The following is a 25,060-nucleotide window of genomic DNA, read 5'->3' as shown; positions in this document are numbered from 1 at the left end:
CCCATAATGCCTTGCGTTTGTGGGGTGGGGGGGGGGGGGGGGGGGGGGGGGGGAAACAATCAAAAAAACTGTCCCAAATTGAAAGGTTTCTTAATTGAATTTATACTATACCTGCTTTTATCTGTACAATACCTATTATCAGTTTATTCCAAGTTATTTTTGCGTGTACAGATCATGAAGAGTTTTGGTCTTACAGAAAATGTATTGACTTACGAAAAAATGTTTAAAATTTACCTTAAAAGTGTTCAAGCTTCTATCTTTTTCTGTTTTTCACTTCTTCGTTTTATCTTTGGATACCAAACAAGGTATTTTCAACATTGTCTGGTCAGGCTTCAGCAAAATAAGTGGGTTTTTACCCTCTGGTTACCCCCCAAAAATGCAAAGTATTATGGGGATGTGAAAGTCGAGAATGAAAGGAAAAAAAATGTGACCAACGTAAGGAACAACGAAATGCATTAGAACCTGTGCCAAAGATTTACTAATTTATACCTGTAATGATAAGGGACCAACCTCTATTTAGCGAAAGAAAGCCCGCGGATTCGAGCAGGGCCGGACGGGTTTTTCCGGCCCGCTTACGTCAACCCGTCCGGTCCCCATCACGTGACTTTTTCCAATGGTTTTATTAGAGCGCGCGAGCAGGGCCGTACGGGTCATATGATAAATGTATTTATGACGAAAACAATAAATCTATTTTTCGTATGGTAAATAACATGCATTGAAATCTTTACATTGGGTGCAATGTTTTCCCATTACAGACCACATTTCATTCCCTAGAGTATCATTTCTTTGTTTAACGGTTGCACACGAGAAGACACATGAATATGGATGCGACTCAAACAAATAATCTTATTGTCAAGGGAATGAGGCGTGGTCTGAAATGGGAAAACATTACTCCACAACTTATTAAGTCTATTCTTTCCAATAAGTCCCCTCCCAAGACCTTCCAAGACCTTCTCAATTTCTGAAAATCTGTTATGTAGTGATCCCCAGGGGGAGGGGGTCTATTACGTGTTTTTTTTTTAATAATCACATTTCGTTTCATCTTAAATTTCACATCCCCCCTTTTAATCATAATAGTATTAATATATCGCTGATAATCCCTAATATTCTTATACGACTGATCATTGAAAATCTTCATTAAAAATTTGAATTTAAAATGCTATTGGGTCGTTTCTAATGATACTATATAATTCTGACGTCATATAAATGACGTCATACTTGATATTAAATGACGTCACCACAGCGCCATTGCACCTGATAGGCTGGTAATGAGATTCATTCAGCTGATTGATACCAAGCAATAGAATACTCTCTGGTTGATAGCACATGACGGGCAGTGTTTGCCTGTCATTGTAGGCTGGTAATGAGATTCATGAGATTCATTTAGCTGATTGATACCAAGCAATAGAATACTCTATGGTTGATAGCACACGACGGGCAGTGTTTGCCTGTCATTGTAGGCTGGTAATGAGATTCATGAGATTCATTTAGCTGATTGATACCAAGCAATCGAATACTCTATGGTTGATAGCACACGACGGGCAGTGTTTGCCTGTCATTGTAGGCTGGTAATGAGATTCATGAGATTCATTCAGCTGATTGATACCAAGCAATAGAATACTCTCTGGTCTTTTATAAGCCCATTAAAACCCACCAATAGATTAAGCACAGGACGGGCAGTGTTTACCTGTATCAATGAGTATCAATTATTTTCTAAACATGTTACCATACTGTTACCGGCCATCGAATTGGTTGAGAAGGAATTGGTATACAAATCTTGTTTTCTTGTTTGTGTGCTGTGCCAGCGTCCTCTTGTTCTTGTTCAACGTTAACGCTACATCCTTGGGTGAACGAAGAAGCAAAGTCCCAAATAACGTCGCTGAAAATGGAAGAAAAACAGAACTCTTTACCTTGGACGTAATGTTTCCTCTTTTCAGACCACGTGTCATTCCCTAGAGTATCATTTCTTTGTTTAACGGTTGCACATGAGAAGACACATGAATCAGTATTGATACAAAAAATCAACAAAAATCTTATTCCAAGAACATGACACGTGGTCTGAAATAGACCTAATCCACTGTTTTCCCATTTCAGACCACGTGTCATTCCCTAGAGTATAATTTCTTTGTTTAATGGTTGCACAAGAGAAGACACAAGAATATGGATACAACTCAAACAAAGAATCTTATCATTTTTTTGTTCAACGGTTGAATACGAGAAGACACATGAATATGGATACAACTCAAACAAAGAATCTTATTTTTAAGAGAATGACACGTGGTTTGAAAAAAACATTACGTTAAGGGTAAGGATGTTACTCGGAGAGTGATGTAAATGCATATCTTGTTTCTCTCTTCAAGAATCTATTCTTCTATTTAGGTTTTGCACCATCACGTGGCGGCAGCCACGTTAGATGGCAGGAGCAATACAACCGTTTTACATGAGAAAGAATTCAATTACCATGAAGCGAGATGACGTTTTACCCCCGTCTCTAGACCATAATCCTTTTCACACTGCTTTTGTTCTTTAATTATGACTATTGTTCCTGTATTCTCTAAGGAATCAAAAATTTTAATATGAAAGAATTTTAAAAGCTATTATGGTATAGAGTCGGGGGTAAAACGTCATCTCGCTTCAGGCTTATTCCTGAGAGCAAGGGGGTTCTATTGTTCTGCCATCTAACCACAGACAGCCCAAGCTGTATAATGGGCGCTGACACGTGATGGTGCAAAGCCTCTATTATAAATATCCATGGACCTAGTCAGACTCACCTAAGGTCTTCGCATCTAATTTGTTTTCAGTAGATGCGAGAAGCAGTTCTCTCAAGAAGGCTGTTATGTACGTGAAGACGTTACGATGACATTCGGGTATCTGGTAGATAAGCTGGTTGGGAACAGAACAAAATTGTTATTTTCACTCGACTGAGATCAACTGAAAGAGAGTGAATGAGACAGAGAAGAAATATTGAGAGAGAAAGGGATGGGGAATGGATGGGAAAGGGAAAAGAAAGAAGGTAGAGAGAGGAAGAGGAATGGACTACTCCGATGATGCGAACCCACGTTCTTTGAGAAAGTTCCTAAGTTGTGGAACTGTCCATTAAAAAAAAATCATCTCTAGTCTCTAAAAATTTACTCTAGTTGTCTCGTCAAGAAACGTAAATGTCAATCGACGCCATTATTGTAACGAAGCTTTGTCTATTTGCCTCCTTGATGACCCATAGTGCCTTGTGTTTCAAGATGGCCGCCGAATCGTCGAAATTGTCCATTGGGAGACAGGGGAAAATGGAGAGAAAAAGAGAGAGATGTCTTACGTATAATCTTTATTGAGAATACCAATAACATATTCATTATGATTTGAACTTTCATAGGAAAAATAAAACATTTTTTTTCGCACGCTCTCTCAGAATTTGAATTTTCATTGGAAAAATTAAACAGTAGAGTGGCAGGCTAACTCTGTTCTAAACAACGCTACACGTCGTGATTCCCTACGTTTCTCTCGTGTTCTCTCAGCATCCTGCTTGTTTAAATCAGAGTATCAGAGGAAAACTGTTATACAGATATTTTTAATTTTTCCTACCTGTTTGCACAGCAAATAGTTATTACAACCTTCTAAAGCCCTGTGGTAGAAGCTAAAAGGTATGACAGGTATTGGTAAAGCCTCCAGGAAGATAAGAAGAGCCTCTGCTACAGAATGAATACTACCGGCTGCATCATGACGTTAAGGAAACGTTTTCTTATCTAAATATAAGTAATATATCAAATGCACAAAAAGAGTGTTTCATCCGATTTCCAAACACCGAGTCGAAAAAACCAGGCGGAACCGACATTCTTTAACGTAAGTTTTTCAAACTCATGCGAAAACTGCTGTAATGTATGGCGCTGAGTGAAGAGTGTAAGTTTTTCAAACTCATGCGAAAACTGCTGTAATGTACGGCGCTGAGTGAAAAAACAAATTATGAAAGAGTCGTTCGGGGGAATATTCACCTGCAATCTATAGTACATATATCAAAAGGATACGTATCTTCCCAGTCTTTCCAGTATCTAGATGTGTTCTGATTTCCTGGATCTCTTGCTCGAACCCAGACTGCTTTAATAAATATTCCTACAAAGTACACAGGCAACCCATCAACATCAATATTATTAAATGAGATAAGGATGACAGCGGATATTTGCAACTCGAAAATGGTCAAGAGCTGTCGAACGGAAAACGACTCCCGGGTCCAAATTAATAATTACTTTTACAGACATTTTTCTATGTTTGTTTCTCTATACCATGATTTTCTGTTCATGTATCTAATAGACCCGTTTCGAATTCCAAATTACCGCTGTGTTTCTTGATTACAGACTCATTTGCACAGGGTTAGCCTCGAGTTTGTGCAGAATATTCACGTGTTCCAGTCAAGGCCCGTCGAGTTTCAAAATGTTTGTATTGCTGAAGTTGTGCATTCTTTACTTTACCGTTGGTATTTGTGAATATTTAAACACTGATACGAGGCTAAGCCTGTGCAAATGAGTCTGTAATCAAGGAACACAGCTGTAATTTGGAATTCGAAACTGGTCTATTATGACTATTGTTCCAGTATTTTCTAAGGAATCAAATATTTTAATATGAAAGAATTTTAAAAACTATTATGGTCTAGAGACGGGGGTAAAACGTCATCTAGCTTCAGGCCTATTTGGAGGACAACAATTGTTACGGTGCATGTTACGTCATAGCCGCCATCTTGGTTGACGATAACAATGCATTCCTCATTGAGATTTTCTTGTTATACCAACCAACATAGCGTTACAGTGTTATTTATATCTCGAGGGATTTTTCGGTCACGTGGTTGCTCTCCAAGAATAGGTGAGATGAGCACAGGATATGTTCGCTATATAGATAAAGTTATTATTAGGTTTCCAATTCTCATGAAATTGAAAAACTTTTTGTTATGTCCTCCAAATTGAAATTCGAAACTGGTCTATTGTTAAAGCTAGAGAATAAATTCACCATTTTCCATACATTGGTTCACTGGCCAAACACAAAGCGCTCAAGCGAGGCGCCAAGGTACTTTCAAAGGATTATTCAAATTTGAACCTTGCAACCTCGACTGAATGCGTTGTGTTTGACCAGTGAACCGATGTATGGAAAATGGTGAATCCTGGGAATAAATTGTTGCAAGATTTTAGCAATCTTAGCCCTATTAAAGCCCCGTTTACACTGGCGATTTTTGCGGCGATTTTTGCCGCAATTTTTGTGGCAATTTTCGGAAATATGAAATCTTTTGTCTCATCCTTCTAAAGAGACATTCGTCTAGGAAAATCTTGGTATCCTGAAAAAAACTTTACAAGTAAATTACTAACTGAGAAATGATTACCTCAGTGAAACCATACTTGAACAAATGATCCACGAGTAGCCACAGTTCCTTGGGGATCTCTAGAGCTTCTTTTGAACGCGCCAGAGACGATTTTGGCTTGTTGTCTTGAATATGTTCCTGTTGAATCATGAAATAAAAATTCACAAATACCTTGTTAAAAAAAACAAACTTGTCATCGCTTATCACCACCGCAAGTACAGCAGTGGCGCAGCTCAACGGGGTCGAACTGAAAGCATGTGAAGCCGCCTCTGGCAGCCGTTATACAGTCCATGTATGATCCCGGAGCACAGCTCTAACCAGTTTGAATTAGTTAGGGTTGATTTGAAACCTCTTTTTGAAATCTGTTAGCATATATGTAAACAGATATTACCTCTATTTCTGAGTCAAATGTGTCGTAGTAGATAATTTTATCACCGTAGGTACGAAAGATAGTAGACTGACTTTTCGGACGTTAGTCCTTCGTCGGAGTCAACCGACGCAGTCCAAACTAGTTCCAAAACTAGTCGTCATCTTTATTTCTGAGGTTGAGGGAGAAAAACTGGATCGAGTTGACATTGCAATGCATTGTGGGGTTGTTTTAGGGCAATGTTTCCAAAATGGCTTTTTCACTTAACCTCGGAATGGCTAATTTGACTTTTAGTTTTGAAGATATTTAAGGAAAATTTAATGACTTCACTGGATACCGGGAAGCCCCACCCCTACCCCCTAAATCGGGTCTCTCGTAAGATGATCATATCCCTATGTGAAATATGTGTGCATATTTTATCTTACCAGATCGACTAGATTAGCAACCGGAACATCTCTGATTGGTCCATACATGTGTACTAGGGCTTCCAGTGACGAGCCAAACACACTAGGAATGTAGTTCCCTGTTACGACGATCTACAGTAACGTTATCAAGGCAACAGCATTGAAAATATTTGAACTTTCTGCTCAAAATTTGTACAAGCATCTATATAGTCTCATCCGTAAGCCTTTCTCCTATCACTCATTTATATTCTCACCTTTCACATTCTCGCCATTCTTACATTCTCTTTCCCACCTCCCCCCCCTCCTCGCCTTCAGTCTCTCTCGGCCAAGTCAATATAGGCACAGGCAGCCCATCATGAACAAAACACAGCACAAGAAAAACAGAAAACATCATGCAAGTTACAAATAAACTTCCAATCGTAAAGAGAGTCAGAGCCCCTATCCCCCTGACTCCCCCCCTGTTGAATAATATAATATGTTACTAAGGATACGAAGACGTCCTTGCCGCCCTCCAGATGTAGCACCAATATGTCTTCCATCTTGTCATCCCCGGAGTTCAGGGCGCCAGCTGTTTCTTTATTCACGTACACTGTAAGCTTGACTTCCTTTGTATCGCCTGAAACAATGAACCAAGGGGTTATCTAAAATTAGCAGGGGAGGGGAGGGAGGGTGGAAAAAGAGATAAAGAAGAATGATAAATATCATGTGACCTTCCTTCCTTTTCCTTGGCACCACGTGATCTCTCGCACGCACTTCCGGTTACTATTAACCAATCAGAAGCATTTTTGTTGCACTGCCAAAATTTCCATCATGAATTTCAAAATGGAGTCGTATTTCGATTTAGCCTTTTTAAAATACGTCCTGAAAGATAACTTTACATTGAAAAATTCTGTGTTACATGTACTAGAAAAGCTCCCTCTTGCCCTATCAGCAATTAAAATGAATAAGAACAAAGCATAAATGCAATAAAAGTAAGCAAAATTTGTGTTGTCTTAATTAGTCACCAGCCGCCATTTTGATTACTGTGAGACATTATGAAATAGGAGACTGGGTATTAGGAACTGTTTGATTTGACAATTAATCAAGGCGAGATCATCTGGCATGGGAGGCTAAAAAGAAATAATCTAAAATAATCTAATAGACTCCTTACTTCACGCCGGAATGCTGCTCCATTTGGAGGACATAACAAAAAGTTTTTCAATTTCATGAGAATTGGAAACCTAATAATAACTTTATCTATATAGCGAACATATCCTGTGCTCATCTCACCTATTCTTGGAGAGCAACCACGTGACCAAAAATCCCTCGAGATATAAATAACACTGTAACGCTATGTTGGTTGGTATAACAAGAAAATCTCAATGAGGAATGCATTGCTATCGTCAACCAAGATGGCGGCTATGACGTAACATGCACCGTAAGAATCGTTGTCCTCCAAATAGGCCTGAAGCTAGATGACGTTTTACCCCCGTCTCTAGACCATAATAGTTTTTAAAATTCTTTCATGTTAAAATATTTGATTCCTTAGAAAATACTGGAACAATAGTCATAATAGACCAGTTTCGAATTCCAAATTACAGCTGTGTTCCTTGATTACAGACTCATTTGCACAGGGTTAGCCTCGTATCAGTGTTTAATTATTCACAAATACCAACGGTAAAGTAAAGAATGCACGGCTTCAACAATACAAACACTTTGAAACTCGACGGACCTTGACTGGAACACGTGAATATTCTGCACAAACTCGAGGCTAACCCTGTGCAAATGAGTCTGTAATCAAGAAACACAGCGGTAATTTGGAATTCGAAACGGGTCTATTAAAGAACAAAAGCAGTGTGAAAAAGATTATGGTCTAGAGACGGGGGTAAAACGTCATCTCGCTTCAGGCTTATTGAGCTGCATTCCAAGGGGGTCAAGGGATCTATAAGCTAACACAGCGGTAATGGCGTCATATCAGTTGCGTGTCTCTGTGGTAACACGATGATGTTTCTATGGCAACACTTCAGATGTATGTTTCTATGACAACAGGTGGAGTCTTTACCTTGCATTATAATTCCCATGTGAGGTTTTATATTTAGCCACGGCTTACAATACTCTTGCTCATCGAGTTTGGGTATAAAGGAAAACTGTACTGGGCCCTAGAAAGTAAAGAACAAAGGTGACACAGGGAGCCCAACTGAATAAATGGTGTTACTGTCTCAAATAAGAATGCTTCTTTATTTTATCTAATAAACGAGCAGGAGTGTTTTATCTTGTATAAAACACGAAGCGCAGCCGAGTGGTTTTACATTCGATAAAATAAGATCTGCGAGTTTATTAAAAACTCCTGATGTATGTTCTCATACTGTACCGAAATCTTTACAAAATGAACCAAGTTTGATAGAGAAAATCCAAGTTAAAGTTTATGCAAATGAAGACGAATCTATATCAGATATAAAACCTCCTTCATGGTCATGATTTCTGTTGTACTTCTTTCATTAATTGTTAAAGATAACTTTATAGAACGAAGACAGCTTGACAAACAAAAAAACAGTCGTTTTCCTTTGGAACAACACAAAGCGAAACATTCGGTAACAGAAGGACGAACAGATAGACAGACAGAAACAAACAAACGGGGATACAGACAGACAGACAGACAGGTGGACAGACAGACAGATGGACAGACAGACAGATGGACAAACAAACAGACAGACAGACAGACAGACAGGTGGACAGACAGACAGACAGACAGATGGACAGACAGACAGATGAACAGACAGACAGATGGACAAACAAACAGACAGACAGACAGATGGACAGACAGACAGACAGGTGGACAGACAGACAGGTGGACAGACAGACAGACAGACAGATGGACAGACAGACAGGTGGACAGACAGACAGATGAACAGACAGACAGACAGATCGACAAGGGATGAAGAGACAGACAGACAACAATTCACAGTCATGGATATAGAACTGAGACAGTCGTTTTTCCGGCAGACAAACCGGCACAAAAAAACTCAGTCTCAAAGACAGATAGCCATTAATGATGAACAGACAGAGAGACACAGGTGCCAGGACAGACAGACAGATAGACAGGCAAACTCCACATAGACCAATAAAAAGAGGCGGACAAACACAGACTCAGAAAGGTCATTTACCTGCCCAGTGTTGGCTATTTCAAGTATCAAACTACTTTTTTCCAGGAATTGTATATCCTTGAATTTTATCTATGAAAAAGAAAAAAAAAAGGTGAACACGCATGCATAAACGATACCACAGGAATACTATTTCATTTGATTTCTGAACACGTTGGGTGTTTTCTCTTACCTCTGTTGTACTCAGCTTCACTTGAGGTAGATTATCATTTTCGTGTCGGTCTAACGTCCGAACAACGTCTTCATACACTTGTTTTTCTTTATCTCGGTTAACGACTTTGATCTATCGAGAAGAAACGATGTAAGAACTTTCTTTAGCATAGAATGTGAACCCACTCACCCTTCCCTCCCCTCCTACAAAACACTACCAACCCCTCCCTCCCGAGAGACCTTTCTTTAGGATAGGATGTGAGCCCACTCACCCTTCCCTCCCCTCCCACAAAACACTACCAACCCCTCCCTCCCGAGAGAACTTTCTTTAGGATAGGATGTGAGCCCACTCACCCTTCCCTCCCCTTCCACAAAACACTACCAACCCCTCCCTCCCGAGAGACCTTTCTTTAGGATAGTATGTGACCCCACTCACCCTTCCCTCCCCTCCCACAAAACACTACCAACCCCTCCCTCCCCCGAGAAAAAAGGTGTATTTTCTGCACAGTTACTCCTCGCCAACGTTCATGGAATTTGTTATGATCTTTTGTCACGGGTCTTTTCTAAAAGGCCAATAATGGACAATGACTTCTGGCCTAGTTTGGGTAAAATTGCCTCATAAGATGTCGAGTATACCCAAGCTAGACCAAAATCCCCTTGTTTACAAACTTAGAAAAAAGGTCTTACCAAAAAGTTTATATTTCACCTGAAAATTCAAATGATTTCCCTAAAGTCTGCTAAGATTATCTTCAAGTAAGAGATAATTTTACTTATCCCCCTTATGCCAAATGCCAAACAAATTTTATTGATTTTTACGAAATTCCTATTACAGAGTTTTTCTTTTTTTGCCAAAAAGATTACGATACAAAATCTAAATATTCCGGCTTTTAAAAAAATTCACCATTCGGATCATTAGTTATGATTTTTTAAATGAACATTTTTGATGGCATACCAAAGGTTCTGACGTTGTCATAGCAACGTCTGACGTCGTTTTTTCATGTTCATTGTGATTTTTGGTTTATGGTCTTTGGCTTCCGGGTTTACTTGCTGTCATATTATAGCCATATTAACTTTTTTAGTTCATAATTGTAAGTGTATGTGAAGGGACAAAACACTTTCCAACCTCCTTAAACTCGGAATATCTTACAAGTAGTTCATGTCAGTCGTTGGTTCCACTTCACTTTCTCAAAGAGTACTTTCGGGACCTTGCCTGGCACCCGCTATATTGGGTCCGCTTAATAGAGGTATCGCTGTATTGTCAAATAAGAGACAATTCTACTCACCCCCACCCCGAAGAGTGAGCTGACTGGCTTGTGATCGCTGATCCTCAGCGTCGGATGACTACGGTATTTGATGAGTTTGATATTATTGCCTCGAAAGAGGATACGATCACACCACGCTGGAGCTCTTCCCTTCTCGCTTAAAGGCAATAATAAAATAACTGTTTTAAATCTCACGTTCTGATTGGTTGGGAGCGAATGTTTTATGAGAGCACACAGCACGCGCGCGCACTTTCAGTTGCGTCATGCCTATCTACAATAACGGTTATTGTAATTTGTATTTTATAAAAGAAATAAAAAAACTTGCTTGCTGTGCAGTGTGGAGTCATAAAGCACTTAGGGGTTAGCTACGCGTCGTGCTTCTCCTAACACTTCTCTTCGTGTTCTGCCAACCCCCGCGTGCTTTATAACTGCACACAGCACGCGCGCGCGTTTTCTATTACTTCACTATTCAGCGGACACTTTTAGGACGTTACCTGATGTTCGCTTGGAAGAAGTTCATTGTATTGTGGGGATACTGTTGGGGTGTTTTCGGCACCTTGCAACTAGCTGTCCGCGTTCGTTGAATTGATGTTTGTTTTACAGTTAATATGGAAGGAAAATTTAGACACCGTGGAACTAGATGAAGGGTTTCTAGCGAATTCGCAGAATAGGTTCGTTTTACAGTAAATATGGACAGGAAATTTCGACACCGTACAACTAGCTGTCCGACTAATGAAGGGTTTTCAATATATGAGTATAATGGGCTCTTTTCTTGAATTTATCTTGAATGCGAGGCTAACATGGAAATACGAAAGAAATGCCACAATTTTCATCGAGAAAAAGTGCGATTTCTATTTTATTTTCATGTTCACTTCTCATCCAAGTTCTTTTTGAGAAGGGTTCGTTCCCCAGCTTATGAGGACTATTTAGATTACCTCGAGTCCCAGTTATCAGATCCAGGATTATATTTATACGTTGGTTTAAAAGTAATAAGTCCTTCGTTGAACCCCACGAAGCAGTTTTCCTGTTGTTTTTGAACGAGCAGTTGATCTTTCTTAAGCAGTACATCCAGACGTCCTTCCTCGATGAGAATCTTGGTCTGCTCAACATCCATGTCACTGATTCGGTAGTTAAGATCTCCAAGCCAGAACACAATACTATGAAGATAGATAAATGAAAGGTTAACGTGGTATAGGAAAACACATGTTCTACGCAATACTAGGGATCTTAAGGTGAAGGACGGCAACGACGACCACGACGGCACGGCTACCTTTCAAGATAGCGCAGGGAACTGTGAAGGGGACTATTGCCAAAGGTGTTAAAAAGGTCTCTATCATTGCAAGCTCATCCTTCGTTTCACTTCGATGCAAATAGGCACGGCTATCTTTCAAGATGGCGCAGGGAACTGTGAAGGGGACTATTGCCCAAGGTGTTAAAAAGGTCTCTATCATTGCAAGTTCATCCTTCGGTTCGCTTCGATGCAAATAGGCACGGCTACCTTTCAAGATGGCGCAGGGAACTATTGAGAACAGGCTTGACGAGCTAGTATTACAGCTAGCGCAAACGAACTTGTTGGTAAACTTTGACATGCGAGCGAACTTTTGAACGCTCAAAAACGGAATAGTGATCTTTAGAACAGTTTTCGCATGACTGCGAAAAGCACAGTGCAGTAAGCGTGCAGTGCCGTAATGTTTTCTAGAATTTTAACCGCAATGTGATTGGTCTGTCAATGACGTGATATTTGGTGACCGTGACCATGCCATGTTTTGGGTTTTTGATTGGATGAAGAGTAAATTCTCGAGCAATGTGATTGGTCTGGCAGTGACGTGATATTTGCGTGACCATGACCATGCCATGTTTTAGGTATTTGATTGGATAGAGTAAATTCTCGAGCAATGTGATTGGTCTGGCAGTGACGTGATATTTGCGTGACCGTGACCATGCCATGTTTTAGGTATTTGATTGGATAGAGTAAATTCTCGAGCAATGTGATTGGTCTGTCAATGACGTGATATTTGGTGACCGTGACCATGCCATGTTTTGGGTTTTTGATTGGATAGAGTAAATTCTCGAGCAATGTGATTGGTCTGGTAGTGACGTGATATTTGGTGACCGTGACCATGCCATGTTTTGGGTTTTTGATTGGATAGAGTAAATTCTCGAGCAATGTGATTGGTCTGGCAGTGATGTGATATTTGCGTGACCGTGACCATGCCATGTTTTAGGTATTTGATTGGATAGAGTAAATTCTCGAGCAATGTGATTGGTCTGGTAGTGACGTGATATTTGCGTGACCGTGACCATGCCATGTTTTAGGTATTTGATTGGATAGAGTAAATTCTCGAGCAATGTGATTGGTCTGGTAGTGACGTGATATTTGCGTGACCGTGACCATGCCATGTTTTAGGTATTTGATTGGATAGAGTAAATTCTCGAGCAATGTGATTGGTCTGGTAGTGACGTGATATTTGCGTGACCGTGACCATGCCATGTTTTAGGTATTTGATTGGATAGAGTAAATTCTCGAGCAATGTGATTGGTCTGGCGCATCCCTTGCCGTGTCACTACCGTGTTTGTGCCGTCAGCTTTTCACACTCATAGGAGAGCTCTAGTACTTACTCATGGTCAACAATTGACAGCACATTCCCCATCCTATTGAAACACAACTTGCTTACGATGTCTCGATAGTCCTGTGTCAATAACAAAGACAGGTTTTATGACTGGGTACCCTCTATCTACGGTTAATGCCTCACTGCTGTCGAACGTTCGTTCATGAGCCCACGAGCTTACATGCACAGCAACAGCAGTTGATTACCATGACAACCTTCAAAATTTCGTAATAAGCCTGAAGCGAGATGACGTTTTACCCCCGTCTCTAGACCATAATAGTTTTTAAAATTCTTTCATATTAAATTTTTTGATTCCTTAGAGAATACAGGAACAATAGTCATAATTAAAGAACGAAAGCAGTGTGAAAAGGATCATGGTCTAGAGACGGGGGTAAAACGTCATCTCGCTTCAGGCTTATTGGAACATACACGTTTTGAACTTGACCTTCAATCTTACAAGGGATTCTATAAGTTTTTCATCAGTTGTTGAAAGGCGCTTATAAAAAAATCAACAGTAAAAACTGAAGACATATAAGCATCCAGTGTTTCAAAACTTTTCCTTAAACTTAAAATAGCATCCGTCGGATAGCGCTATCCACCCTTTGTACTACCAGGCCCTGGGAAATCTTGTTATTCACTTGTTTGGAAGGGAAGATGACCGATGAAAGTGGAATCAAAGTGTTAAACCAAAGCAAAAATTTGAATCGAAAATGAGGTTTAGGCCTTCATTTGCTTATTTCCCATATATTTTCTATAAAAAAGCCTGACAAAGCAACATTCTAACACAAATGCAACAAAACATCTTTGTACAATTGAAAATACCGCTTCAAACAAGCATTTTATCATAGTACATCAGTTTCTAACTGTTTAAAAAGGTTTTGAGTGTAAACCCAAAACGAAGCTGATTGGGATCAAAACTCATACGAAGGTCTAGTTATTGGCGCTTTTTGCCATTATTGCTCGTTATCGAAAACAATTTCCTCTTAATAAACTTCAAAGGCCTGAAAGCAGTGTTTTTTTCCTACCTGGTTGCGTCTTTCGTATTCGTCTTGATGTGCCGCAAGATGTGAGTTCACAAAGCACAACGACGTGTTATGCAACTCCATACGTATCGATACACCACCTTTATTGCCCTACGGAACATACAATATTAGAACTTTGATTCATGCCTCTTGTGCGGGAGGTCGTGGTTCAAGCCTTTGCGGCCAGACCAAAATTCAGGGTCTTAAAATAACTGAGAAGGTGCTGCCTTTGTAATTACATCTACAAATGGTTAGACCTTCATGTGACTCGCATGACCATGTTAATGGCGGTCCCGTCCCTAATCAACTAGAGACGTTAAAAGAGGACCACGAAATTATCAACTGAATTAAGGAGAAGGTGCTGCCGTAAGTAATTACATCTGCAAATGGTTAGACCTTCACGTGGCTCGGATGATCACGTTAATGGCGGCCCCGTCCCTAATCAACTAGAGACGTTAAAAGAGGACCACGAGTTTATCAGTTGAATTACTGTCAAGTATTATCTTCTATATTCAAAGTTGTTTGCATCATCTATACACGTTAGGGTTTTTGTGTTCCGTCAATGACACCTTTTCTAAGGCCCCATCCACACTAATGCGTGTGGAAAACGCATACTTTTTGACGCGTTCTGGCCTTGCGTCCACACTATGACGATCGAAAGCGCATACATTTCAAAACGCTCTCCAAAATGGAGACATTTAAAAAAGAGGGCTTATCGTGTTAGTGTGGACTGAGACTTTGAAAATGCTGACGTCTTTCACACCGACATGTCTGACATACTGACAAAGTCATACGAAAACTTTTTAAAGGCCGGTTTAGACGGTAGGATTTTCGCCTACAACTATCGTATACAACACGCTCGCGCCATCCTACAACTCGAGTCGTAGCGTGTAAATCAAGCCTACAACTCGCCTACGACAGACGCGAGCGTGTTGTATACGATAGTTGTAGGCGAAAATCGTAAAGTCTAAACCGGCCTTTAAGGTATCTTCTGTAAGTCTTCCTTCGAACTTCGGAAATGCAATTTTTGGTAAAATAAAGTTACGGAACGGGTTATCAACAGCAACGGACCTTGCTTACTTAATTGATTACTTAGGTTTTATGTTCTCATTAGGAAATGAATGACGTCCCACATACCATCATTCCCATAATTCCAGTGCCTACGTCTTGTGCTTCAACGCTACTGATGTATGGCATGTGTTCTGACTTGGCGTATACCAGTAGGTACATGCCGACGAGGCGTATTGAACGGACCTGTGGAATAAAATAATAATTATCAATAACATTAATAATTAATCCGCTATACTTAGCACAACGTTATAGAGGTTTTGCACCATCACGTACCGGCGCCATAATACAGCTTGGGCTACCTGTGGTTAGATGGCAGAACAATAAAATCCCTTTGCTCCTGGGAATTGAATTCTTTCTCGTGTAAAACGATTGTATTGTTGCTGCCGTCTAACATGGGTGCCGTCACGTGACGGTTAAAACCTTTATAAACCCCTTTAGCTTCAACTTAAATTTTATGCGGCTACTGCCTCGTAGAGGCGAAGCCACTGTGTCATCGAGTTGTGAGGATTATGCCTACGAGCTAACCACGCCAATAAAACCTATTGCATGTGACGTTAAATCAGCTCAATTTGGAGGACAAAACAAAAGAATTTCAATCTCCTGAGAATTGGAAACCTATTGTTACGTCCTCCAAATTGAGCTACATTCCGACGCACTGCAATGGGTCTATTGCGTTGAGAAGTGAATGTTGCTCTTATTAAAACTGAATTTTCTTCCACCATAGGGATACCATTAATTTATTTTTACCTTAACATAATCGAGATTCGAACATAATGTCTTCTCCACTGCTTTTTGCCAATCCTCTTCTTTTGGTCGAGAAGACGATGACGTCACGTTAGACAAGATAAGTGCCTCTGCACTCAAATCTAGCTCCTGGAAACTATTATATCGAAGTCAAGGGTTAGTTAGAACACGGGGGGGAGGATCCCCTCAGTACATGCGTGACATCACTTACTCAACGATTACTACATCAGATGGTTCTTCATCATATCTTAACCAAGGGAATTCCCTCACTGCATGCGTGACATCACTTACCCAACAATCACTACATCAGATGGATCAACACATCTTAACCAAGGGAATCCCCTCAGTACATGCGTGACATCACTTACCCAACAATGACTACATCAGATGGTTCTTCATCACATCTTAACCAAGGGAATCCCCTCAGTACATGCATGACATCACTTACCCAACAATGACTACATCAGATGGTTCTTCATCACATCTTAACCAAGGTTTAAGGTTCTCACTTCCTGGGTTACGACCATTAACATTCCATGTACCAATAAAAAACCTGTTGACAGACCCACCACTTAATTGGAGATTAAAAGAAAAAACCCTTAAATTTTACTGATACCCTGAAATAACCTCTGGGCTGATCTTAAGTCAGGGCATGGCTAACTCACAGATCGAACCCTGAAACAACCCCTGGGCTGATCTAAGTCAAGGCATGGCTAACTCACAGATTGAACCCTGAAACAACCTCTGGGCTGATCTAAGTCAGGGCATGGCTAACTCACAGATTGAACCCTGAAACAACCTCTTGGCTGATCTAAGTCAGGGCATGGCTAATTCACAGATCAAACCCTGAAACAACCTCTGGGCTGATCTAAGTCAGGGCATGGCTAATTCACAGATCAAACCCTAAAACAACCCCTGGGCTGATCTAAGTCAGGGCACTGCTTACTCACAGATTGAACCCTAAAACAACCCCTGGGCTGATCTAAGTCAGGGCACTGCTTACTCACAGATTGAACCCTGAAACACCCTCTGGGCGGATCTAAGTCAGGGCATGGCTAACTCACAGATTGAACCCTAAAACAACCCCTGGGCTAATCTAAGTCAGTGCACTGCTGACTCACAGATTGACAGGCTAACATGGAAATATGAAAGAAATTTTCTTGATGGAATTTGTGTCATTTCTTTTGTATTTTCATGTTACCCTTGCACTCAAGTCAATTTAAGATGGGTCCATAACATGATCACTGTCATGGCTAAGAATGATATTACTCACTTGAACTGTTTAATATTAATGTATTCCGCTTCTCTTTCCCTCAGGCTTATCTTATAAAACTCCTCCCTTGTTTCATCTTTGTTAGGTAACTTTCGTTGGAGCAATGGAGAGACATTTGCAGGAGTACTGTCTGTGACGTTAAGCTTAGTTAAACTACTAGTTGATGGTGATGGGTGGATGATTGAATCATTTGGGGTGAAGCCCGGCATGCCAAAAATATCCAGTGAGGTGTCATCTGAGGCAAATAAATCTGATGCTGCAATAGAATATATTAAATGAATATTCAGCAATATTAAATGAATAAGGAAACTTATTAAACACAGCGTAAATAAATTTTTTAAATGTACTGATGTTTTGAATGTTACATTATAGTTCTTCGGGGGAGTGAAAAGGATCTTTTTTAAGTCCAAAACACCAGTACGTCCAGAGCTTAAAATAACGGCTGATCAGTCGCCAGTCATGATCACAGAACAAATAAGTCTTAGCTTAGTCGTACATCATTTTTGGCTAACTGTTACTGGACAAAATGACTGACAAGGCAAAGATTTGACGGGACAAGTCCCAGTTCCGGATGGACATTTCCCGACATCCGGCCATTATCTTAAGCACTGCAGTACATCAAACGTCTGTTGCAAACTTCATTTGCATGCACATGGTACTTGAGCTATTCCTAATCCACTTGATTAATGTTGTATTTAACACACCCTACCAGTCCCATTATTTTTAATCACAAGTCATTATCTAAGTAAGCAATATTTTAAGTAATGGAAGGTGCATTGTGGTCTAGCTTGGGTACAGACAACACCATTCAAGGTATGACAAACAAAACAATTGTCTACCCAATCTAAACCATACTGTAGATAATCTACTAGTAGTGTACGCTCTTGTGTATGGACAACATGCAATTATCAAGGTATAGCAAACGAACAAAATTTACTCTAGTGTGTACCCAAGCTAGACCAGAATGCACCATCTGTAACGGCATGACCAAAACCAGAAAAAATAAAATAAGATTTAATAATAATACTACATCGTTATTCATTACCTGTCATTAGCATTTTTAAATGAAAAAACCTTTATCTAACGGTCACCTGTCTATAACGGTCACTTGGCCATTTCCCAAGGGTGACCTTTATAGACGGGTTTGACTGTATTACCTTTTGTTTCTTGTGTTGTGGATGCCGCACTGCTTGTCATTGGTGTTGTTGGTTCTAGGATTTGATTCAATACATGGTTCCAAGGCCAGTCGTCTGCCAATAATGGTGAACAAGTCAAAACATTTAGGTTATAAGGTGGTTGGGTGGGTGTGTGGATGGATAGGTGGATGGATGGGAGGAGCCATGCAAGGATGGATGTATGGATGGGAGGGATGGATGGATGGATGGGATGGATGGATGGACGGATGGAAGGATGGATGGGATGAATGGGATGGATGGATGGATGGGATGGGATGGATGGGAGGAGCCATGCAAGGATGGATGTATGGATGGGATGAATGGGATGATGGATGGATGGATGGATGGATGGCTGGGATGTATGGGAGGAAGCATGCATGGATGGATCCGTGGGAGAATCAGGATGAATGGATGGACGGAAGGACAGATGGATGAATTGATGGATAGTCCCATTTCATACCTGGAACATCCACACTCTTTCTTGCAATCTGTTGCTTGTACCTTTCCAGCCATTTAAACTCAGGTACACCTATCACATGTGCTTTCTGACGATAATCTTCAAAGATAAAACAATCAGCATTTACTTTTTAATAAAACATAGCATTTCTAAACTTGAAATTATGAAGACATTTGTTTGCATTAATTTGCATTATTTTTACAAGATCACTAAAACATTTTGTACTAAGGGTGCATTTGCAAAGGTCCTACAAAATATGTTGGCCCTACCAAAAATTCCTGCCAAAGTTTGTCCCAATCAAATTAATATTTTGTTTTTGGACACATTCAAGGAATACACCATTTCACAGATCCCACGGCTCAACCTCAGCCTCGTCAGCATGTAATATATTCCTTAGAAATTGCCTACAACCTGTGAAATTTTTAAGTGTTTCAATTGTTCGTTGATGTGTAAATTCCTTTCATTACTGCAGACTGTAGTCAAATTCTAAAGAATAATTACACGCTGACGAGGCTGAGGTTGAGTAACGGGATTTGTGAAATGGTCTATTAATAATAATTGGCAAACCTGTCAATTTTGATGTTTTGTTCAAAGGTTGGAGGCCAAGACAAATTTTGGCCCGATGCAAAACAAACGCATTCACACATTTGCAAGGTATTGATGTTTGTCCCAGGTTCGAAAGGCCTCCAAAACAGGACAACAACTTCTTTAATGTTTAGTTGACCTGGACAAAATTTGGTCCGATGCAAAAAAATACATCACTTGTTCCAGCAAGATGAACAAATTCACAAAGATTAGTGTAAATGCAGGCCTAGTGCGAATGAAGGGGGTGACATTGGTGACATAGTGGCTTACCGCTCGCGGCAACCTTTGAGCCCAGACTCAGATATGTGAGTTGAGTTTGTTTGATTTGTTGTTCTGTCCTTTGCCTCGAGGGTTTTACTCTGGTTTCCTCCCTCCATAAAAATCAACTTCTGAGTTGATTGTAAAAAATAATATTGTAAACCCTAATTTACATCGTGGCAATGTATTTTTCCATGCTTCTTTGCGACTACTGAGGGGAGTACAGTACCTCCTGGTCTTACCCACTATCATACACTTACCACTTATGGCTGCCTTTAGATCTGTCACAAATCTCATGCTCTGCTCTGAGTTTTCTATCTCAAAGACATATTCAACACCATCATCTGTCAAAACCTGGAACCTAACCATCAACCCTAGAACACAATACAATGGATATTAGGATTCATACAGTGTACATGTACTACTGACAGAATGAAATTCAAGGAGTTTTCCTGGGTATTTTTCTGACCATCAACCCCACGAACACAATACAAGGGATATTAGGATTCACACTACTGACAGAGAATGAAATTCAAGGAGTTTTCCAGGGTATTTTTCTGACCATCAACCCTAAGAACAGTCAATACAAGGGATATTAGGATTCATCTACTGACAGACGATGAAATTCAAGGGGTTTTCCAGGGTATTTTTCTGACCATCAACCCTTAGAACAGTCAATACAAGGGATATTAGGATTCATCTACTGACAGACGATGAAATTCAAGGAGTTTTCCAGGGTATTTTTCCGAGTACTGGGTCAGGAATTAGTGGTCATCCAGGGGCGGCTTAGCATAATTTGATTGGGGATGGGGGGTGGGGGGAGGGAACTAACAACTGCCAAGGGCGGAAACATGTGGGGGTCAGGGGAAGGACTCACCGACAATGTTTTAAACCCACTGAGACTTTAACTTGCACAGCAAACAAGTTTTATTTTTTAGCAGATTTGTTTTAAAATATAAATTAGAATTGCAGAGGTTTTGCATCATCACTATAGGTGACCATATTAGATAGCAGAATACAATACCTAATACTCTCAGACTGTGAATAATTCATATTTATCGGTCATGTAGAATGTTTGTATTCTAACCAGTTCCGGTCATCAAACATGGCTGATGTCATATAACGGTGCACAATCTCTAATAGTTATTCTTTGGATGAAGCTTCGTCAACCACTCAGAAAGCAAGATTTAATAACAGTCATTAAATAGATTTATCAAACTCATGAATAATTCATGAGGAAAACACAACAGAAGTCACGACCGTGAAGAGTGTTGTAAATCTGATACAAAACTGTGTTCACTTGCATAAACTTTAAGTTGGAATTTCTTGGCCAAATTCACTTTAATTTTGAAAATTTTAGTGAAACACAAAGGAACTAACCTAGACGTTTGATAAGTCATATACAGTATTCATGTCCGTGTTGTATCAGATATACAATCACTCGACTACGCCTCGTGGTTGTATATCTGATGTAACACGGCCACTCATACTGTATATTATATTACAAATAAATAGCAATAAAATTAAAGGGTAATTGTAATTACCACTGCTTCGATTGAAGTCTGTATCTGTAAAAAAATATATAAAATATATCATTTTGAATTCATAAAAACCTTCCAATGAACAATAAAACAATCTTATTGACACTCCTTTTATGTTATTGATTGAATGGTTGATATACTCAATAAGCCCCTATTAAGGCTTAAAAATATATCTATAATATCTCAAGTAATAGCTACATGCAGTTGCTTTGGTGATGAAAATGGACTTGTACATTTTGATGCACTAGTAATCAGGAATCTTAATATAAAATTTAATCCAGAATTCACACTCATGCAATCACATGAGCAGAATTTACTGGATCTCTCCCTTGATCTTATGGTTTTTCTCAAGACTCTCTAGCTTTTCTCCCTCCACAAATCCCAACAGGCTAATTCTAATGATATCTGTGAGTTAGCCACACTGAATAAGAGTGCGCCCATAGCTGATGGGTAATTGTTTCAGGATTCATTTTGTGGGTTAGCCATACCCTGCCTTAGATCAGCCCAGAGGTTGTTTCAGGGTTCGATCTGTGTGTTAACCATGCCCTGACTTAGATCAGCCCAGAGGTTGTTTCAGGATTCATTTTGTGAGTTAGCCATGCCCTGACTTAGATCAGCCCAGAGGTTGTTTCAGGGTTCGATCTGTGAGTTAGCCATGCCCTGACTTAGATCAGCCCAGAGGTTGTTTCAGGGTTCAATCTGTGAGTTAGCCATGCCCTGACTTAGAACAGCCTAGAGGTTGTTTCAGGGTTCTATCTGTGAGTTAGCAATGCCCTGACTTAGATCAGCCCAGAGGTTGTTTTAGGGTTCTATCTATGAGTTAGCCATGCCCTGACTTAGATCAGCCCAGAGGTTGTTTCAGGGTTCAATCTGTAAGTTAGCCATTCCCTGACCTAGATCAGCTACTGTAAAAGGTTGTTCTAGGAATTGATAAAATTAAAGGCTTCCCTATATTCCATCTACTCACCTCCAGAAACACTAAATGGCCCTCTTATTGCCAGGGCATAGAGTAGTGTCAAAGAGCTCCCCAGGCCTCCCTGACTTGGGTTCTGATACACCAATAACCTGAAGGAAAATAGCATTAAACATTATATTCCATTTTAAACTCAGTGGAAGAAGAGCCACAGTGTAGAAATAGAGCCTATGCTAATTCCCATCCTATTATATCCCATTCTATTTTCATTTTGAATAATATCAGATTAATTATTTTCAATAAAAGTTCTCCTTTCTTTCTGGTCAAGTATCCTAAAAAATCGTGCATTCTGATTGGTTACACAAGCAGGTAGTATTTTCTATCACTGCCCACAGTGCAGTATCCAAAAGGCTTACAACAGCCAAGCGTGCGCATGAAAAAGCAGATTGTTTGACAAGAAAACAAATTTTAAACAAGTGGTTCAAAGTAAATGGGAAAGAATAAATAAATTATTTACTGGCTTAAAGTCGGTCTGGATAGGAAAAAACTGTGCCCTTGGTCTTGAAAACTAACCACTGCCCAATGCAAGCAGCTTCAAGACATTGTGCACAGTTTGTTTCCCCATCCAGACCTCCTTGAATGGTGAACAACATATTATATTTACGCGTTATCTCCGTTCATCTTTTTGATAAGAGACACCAGGCATCCAATGCGATCTTTATCCTTGATGAGATTGCCGCAAACACAGTAATGGTTGTTAAAGATAAATATCATTCATGTAACTCCTACATCACCCCACCAGAGAAATATTGGTAATGCTTACAACATGAACGCTGTGTTGTATCAGCTGGAGGAAAAAATTCCTAGATCTGATACAATGTGGACACAAACATCATTGGATACATTTATTCAACATTTAGGTACATAACATTGTAGTGAAATTTTAAACATTTAGTTAGGTTTTGCGAAGTCATCTAGAATATGTTTTAACAGGACATATGTTTATGTTAAACATCTGCCATCTTATAAAATACTTTTTCAATCAGAAAAGGAGCTTTCAGTCTAATTCTTTACGTTGATATTTAGTAAAATAACCAATTTAAAACACATCTCAAGTTATTCATTTTATGTAAGGTTATTTCTATAGATAGATAGATGTTATTTTTGCAAAAACTTTTTTGAAATCATGATAAAAATATTTCCAATTCCAAGAAGCCAAATGTAAACTTTTAAGAATTTTGTAGATTTACAGTACTTCCAAGGCAAGCTTGATTAAATAAAGCAACAAAATATTTAAAAACGTTAGAAGCCTAAAATATTTTTTAGTATAAAAGAACTCAATAGTACAGTGTACAATAATTATATCATAAAAAAATTGCAATTCTTGCTTGAAAAACATAAATGATACGATTTCAGCTTTTAACCTCATATGGAGATTATAAAATCGATATCCAAGAATAGAGCTTTCCAGCTTTTCAGCTTTTAACCTCATATGGATATTATAAAATTGATATCCAACAATAGAAGCCAATCAATTCAATATCCACGATATCTTTGAAACTTTCACATTAATAATTTTGTGTCAAGGAGAAGTGCAAAAATATTGATAGCATGAAATAAAAAAGATGAGTTAGTATCTAAGATCTGGAGAATAATAGAAAAAGACTTAAGGATAGAATAATAAGCATAAAATATAATAAGATTGTAATTGGTTTGTTTGACATTTTTTTGTCATATCTATACATCAACGTATACATTCAACAACACAAAAATGAAAAATAATGAATCTTATGAATTTTTAAAATCTCCCCTGAAAAAAAAATTTACACCAACAGGGAAATATGATAAAATACGTTTATGTTCGAAGGATAATGAAAAACACTTATCAGAAGAAGGATAGTTTATACTATTTCTAGGGGTTTTTTTGAGGAACAACTTTGGAAAGACTTTTAAAAATTATTGTTTTCCAAGACCTCAATTTTTTTTTAAATGTCGGATTTTTGAGCAAATTTGAACACAAAAACATACGAGTTGAGAATTTTCAACTAAAGAACAAAGTATTTTGAATATAAGGCTAATTAATAATGGATGAATAAGTGTTTTTTGAGTTAATGTTTAAATAATATTTGAGCTGAAGCATAAAAGGTAAAGTAATTTAAGCTCAAATTTAGCGATTGAGATTAATAGAATATCTTTAAAATGTAAGAAAATAAAACAAAAGCGACCCAATAATAAATAAATATGAAAGAATAAGGAAGTACAACGAACTATTCAAATAGTTATTAAACTGTTATTAAATTCTTATTAACTAACAAAGCATAAAAATACGACAGGAGATCGAGTCAACAAGAATTCTGTGAAGAAATCATGAATTTGCACTCAAAATGACAAGGATATTTTTACGCATTGTTCGTCGAGTTGAAGCAGGGATTGTACTTTCTGTTCCAATGTTATTCCAGTGGAAGGCATGGCGTAAAACCCGACAAAACGGCCAATTTTTGAGGTGTTATGGGTCAAAGATTGTCTTCCTTACGTCGCCATGTTTGTTTGGCTTTACTACACTCGGTGAAGGAGACTTGGGTTCAAAGGAGACACAGGGAACCCAGCCCTATAAACAAATGGATATTTGCATCTGAAGGCGTCACTTTACTACACTATCAAAATGCATCTCGAATAAGCCTGAAGCGAGATGACGTTTTACCCCCGACTCTATACCATAATAGTTTTTAAAATTCTTTCATATTAAAATTTTTG

The 25,060-nt window shown here is 39.1% G+C and overlaps 1 protein-coding gene across 1 annotated transcript; it reads right to left on the bottom strand.

Moving 5' to 3' along the window:
• Window positions 1-455: 455 nt before the first annotated feature.
• LOC116286962 (inositol polyphosphate 5-phosphatase OCRL) lies at window positions 456-24,963 on the bottom strand. Its single transcript, XM_031693559.2, has 25 exons — window positions 24,704-24,963; window positions 22,971-23,053; window positions 22,361-22,458; window positions 21,397-21,420; window positions 20,113-20,226; window positions 19,013-19,108; window positions 18,535-18,627; window positions 17,378-17,633; window positions 16,553-16,657; window positions 16,108-16,240; window positions 15,427-15,543; window positions 14,293-14,400; window positions 13,278-13,348; window positions 11,594-11,815; window positions 10,680-10,815; window positions 9,419-9,529; window positions 9,250-9,318; window positions 8,148-8,244; window positions 6,598-6,722; window positions 6,128-6,238; window positions 5,357-5,473; window positions 4,017-4,101; window positions 3,577-3,704; window positions 2,772-2,883; window positions 456-1,879 (listed from the first exon to the last, which is right to left on the bottom strand). Exons 1-25 carry the CDS (start codon window positions 24,773-24,775, stop codon window positions 1,734-1,736), a joined length of 2,829 nt encoding a protein of 942 aa, XP_031549419.1. The 5' UTR covers window positions 24,776-24,963; the 3' UTR covers window positions 456-1,733.
• Between the last annotated feature and the right edge of the window lie 97 nt (window positions 24,964-25,060).

The sequence above is a fragment of the Actinia tenebrosa genome, unplaced genomic scaffold, assembly GCF_029948245.1.
Source record: "Actinia tenebrosa isolate PJP-AT-01 unplaced genomic scaffold, QUT_ActTen_1.0 PGA_scaffold5__44_contigs__length_20552954, whole genome shotgun sequence".
NCBI lineage: Eukaryota > Metazoa > Cnidaria > Anthozoa > Actiniaria > Actiniidae > Actinia > Actinia tenebrosa.
Note: the sequence above shows the minus strand (reverse complement) of the source record. Positions and strands in the feature narration are given on the sequence as shown.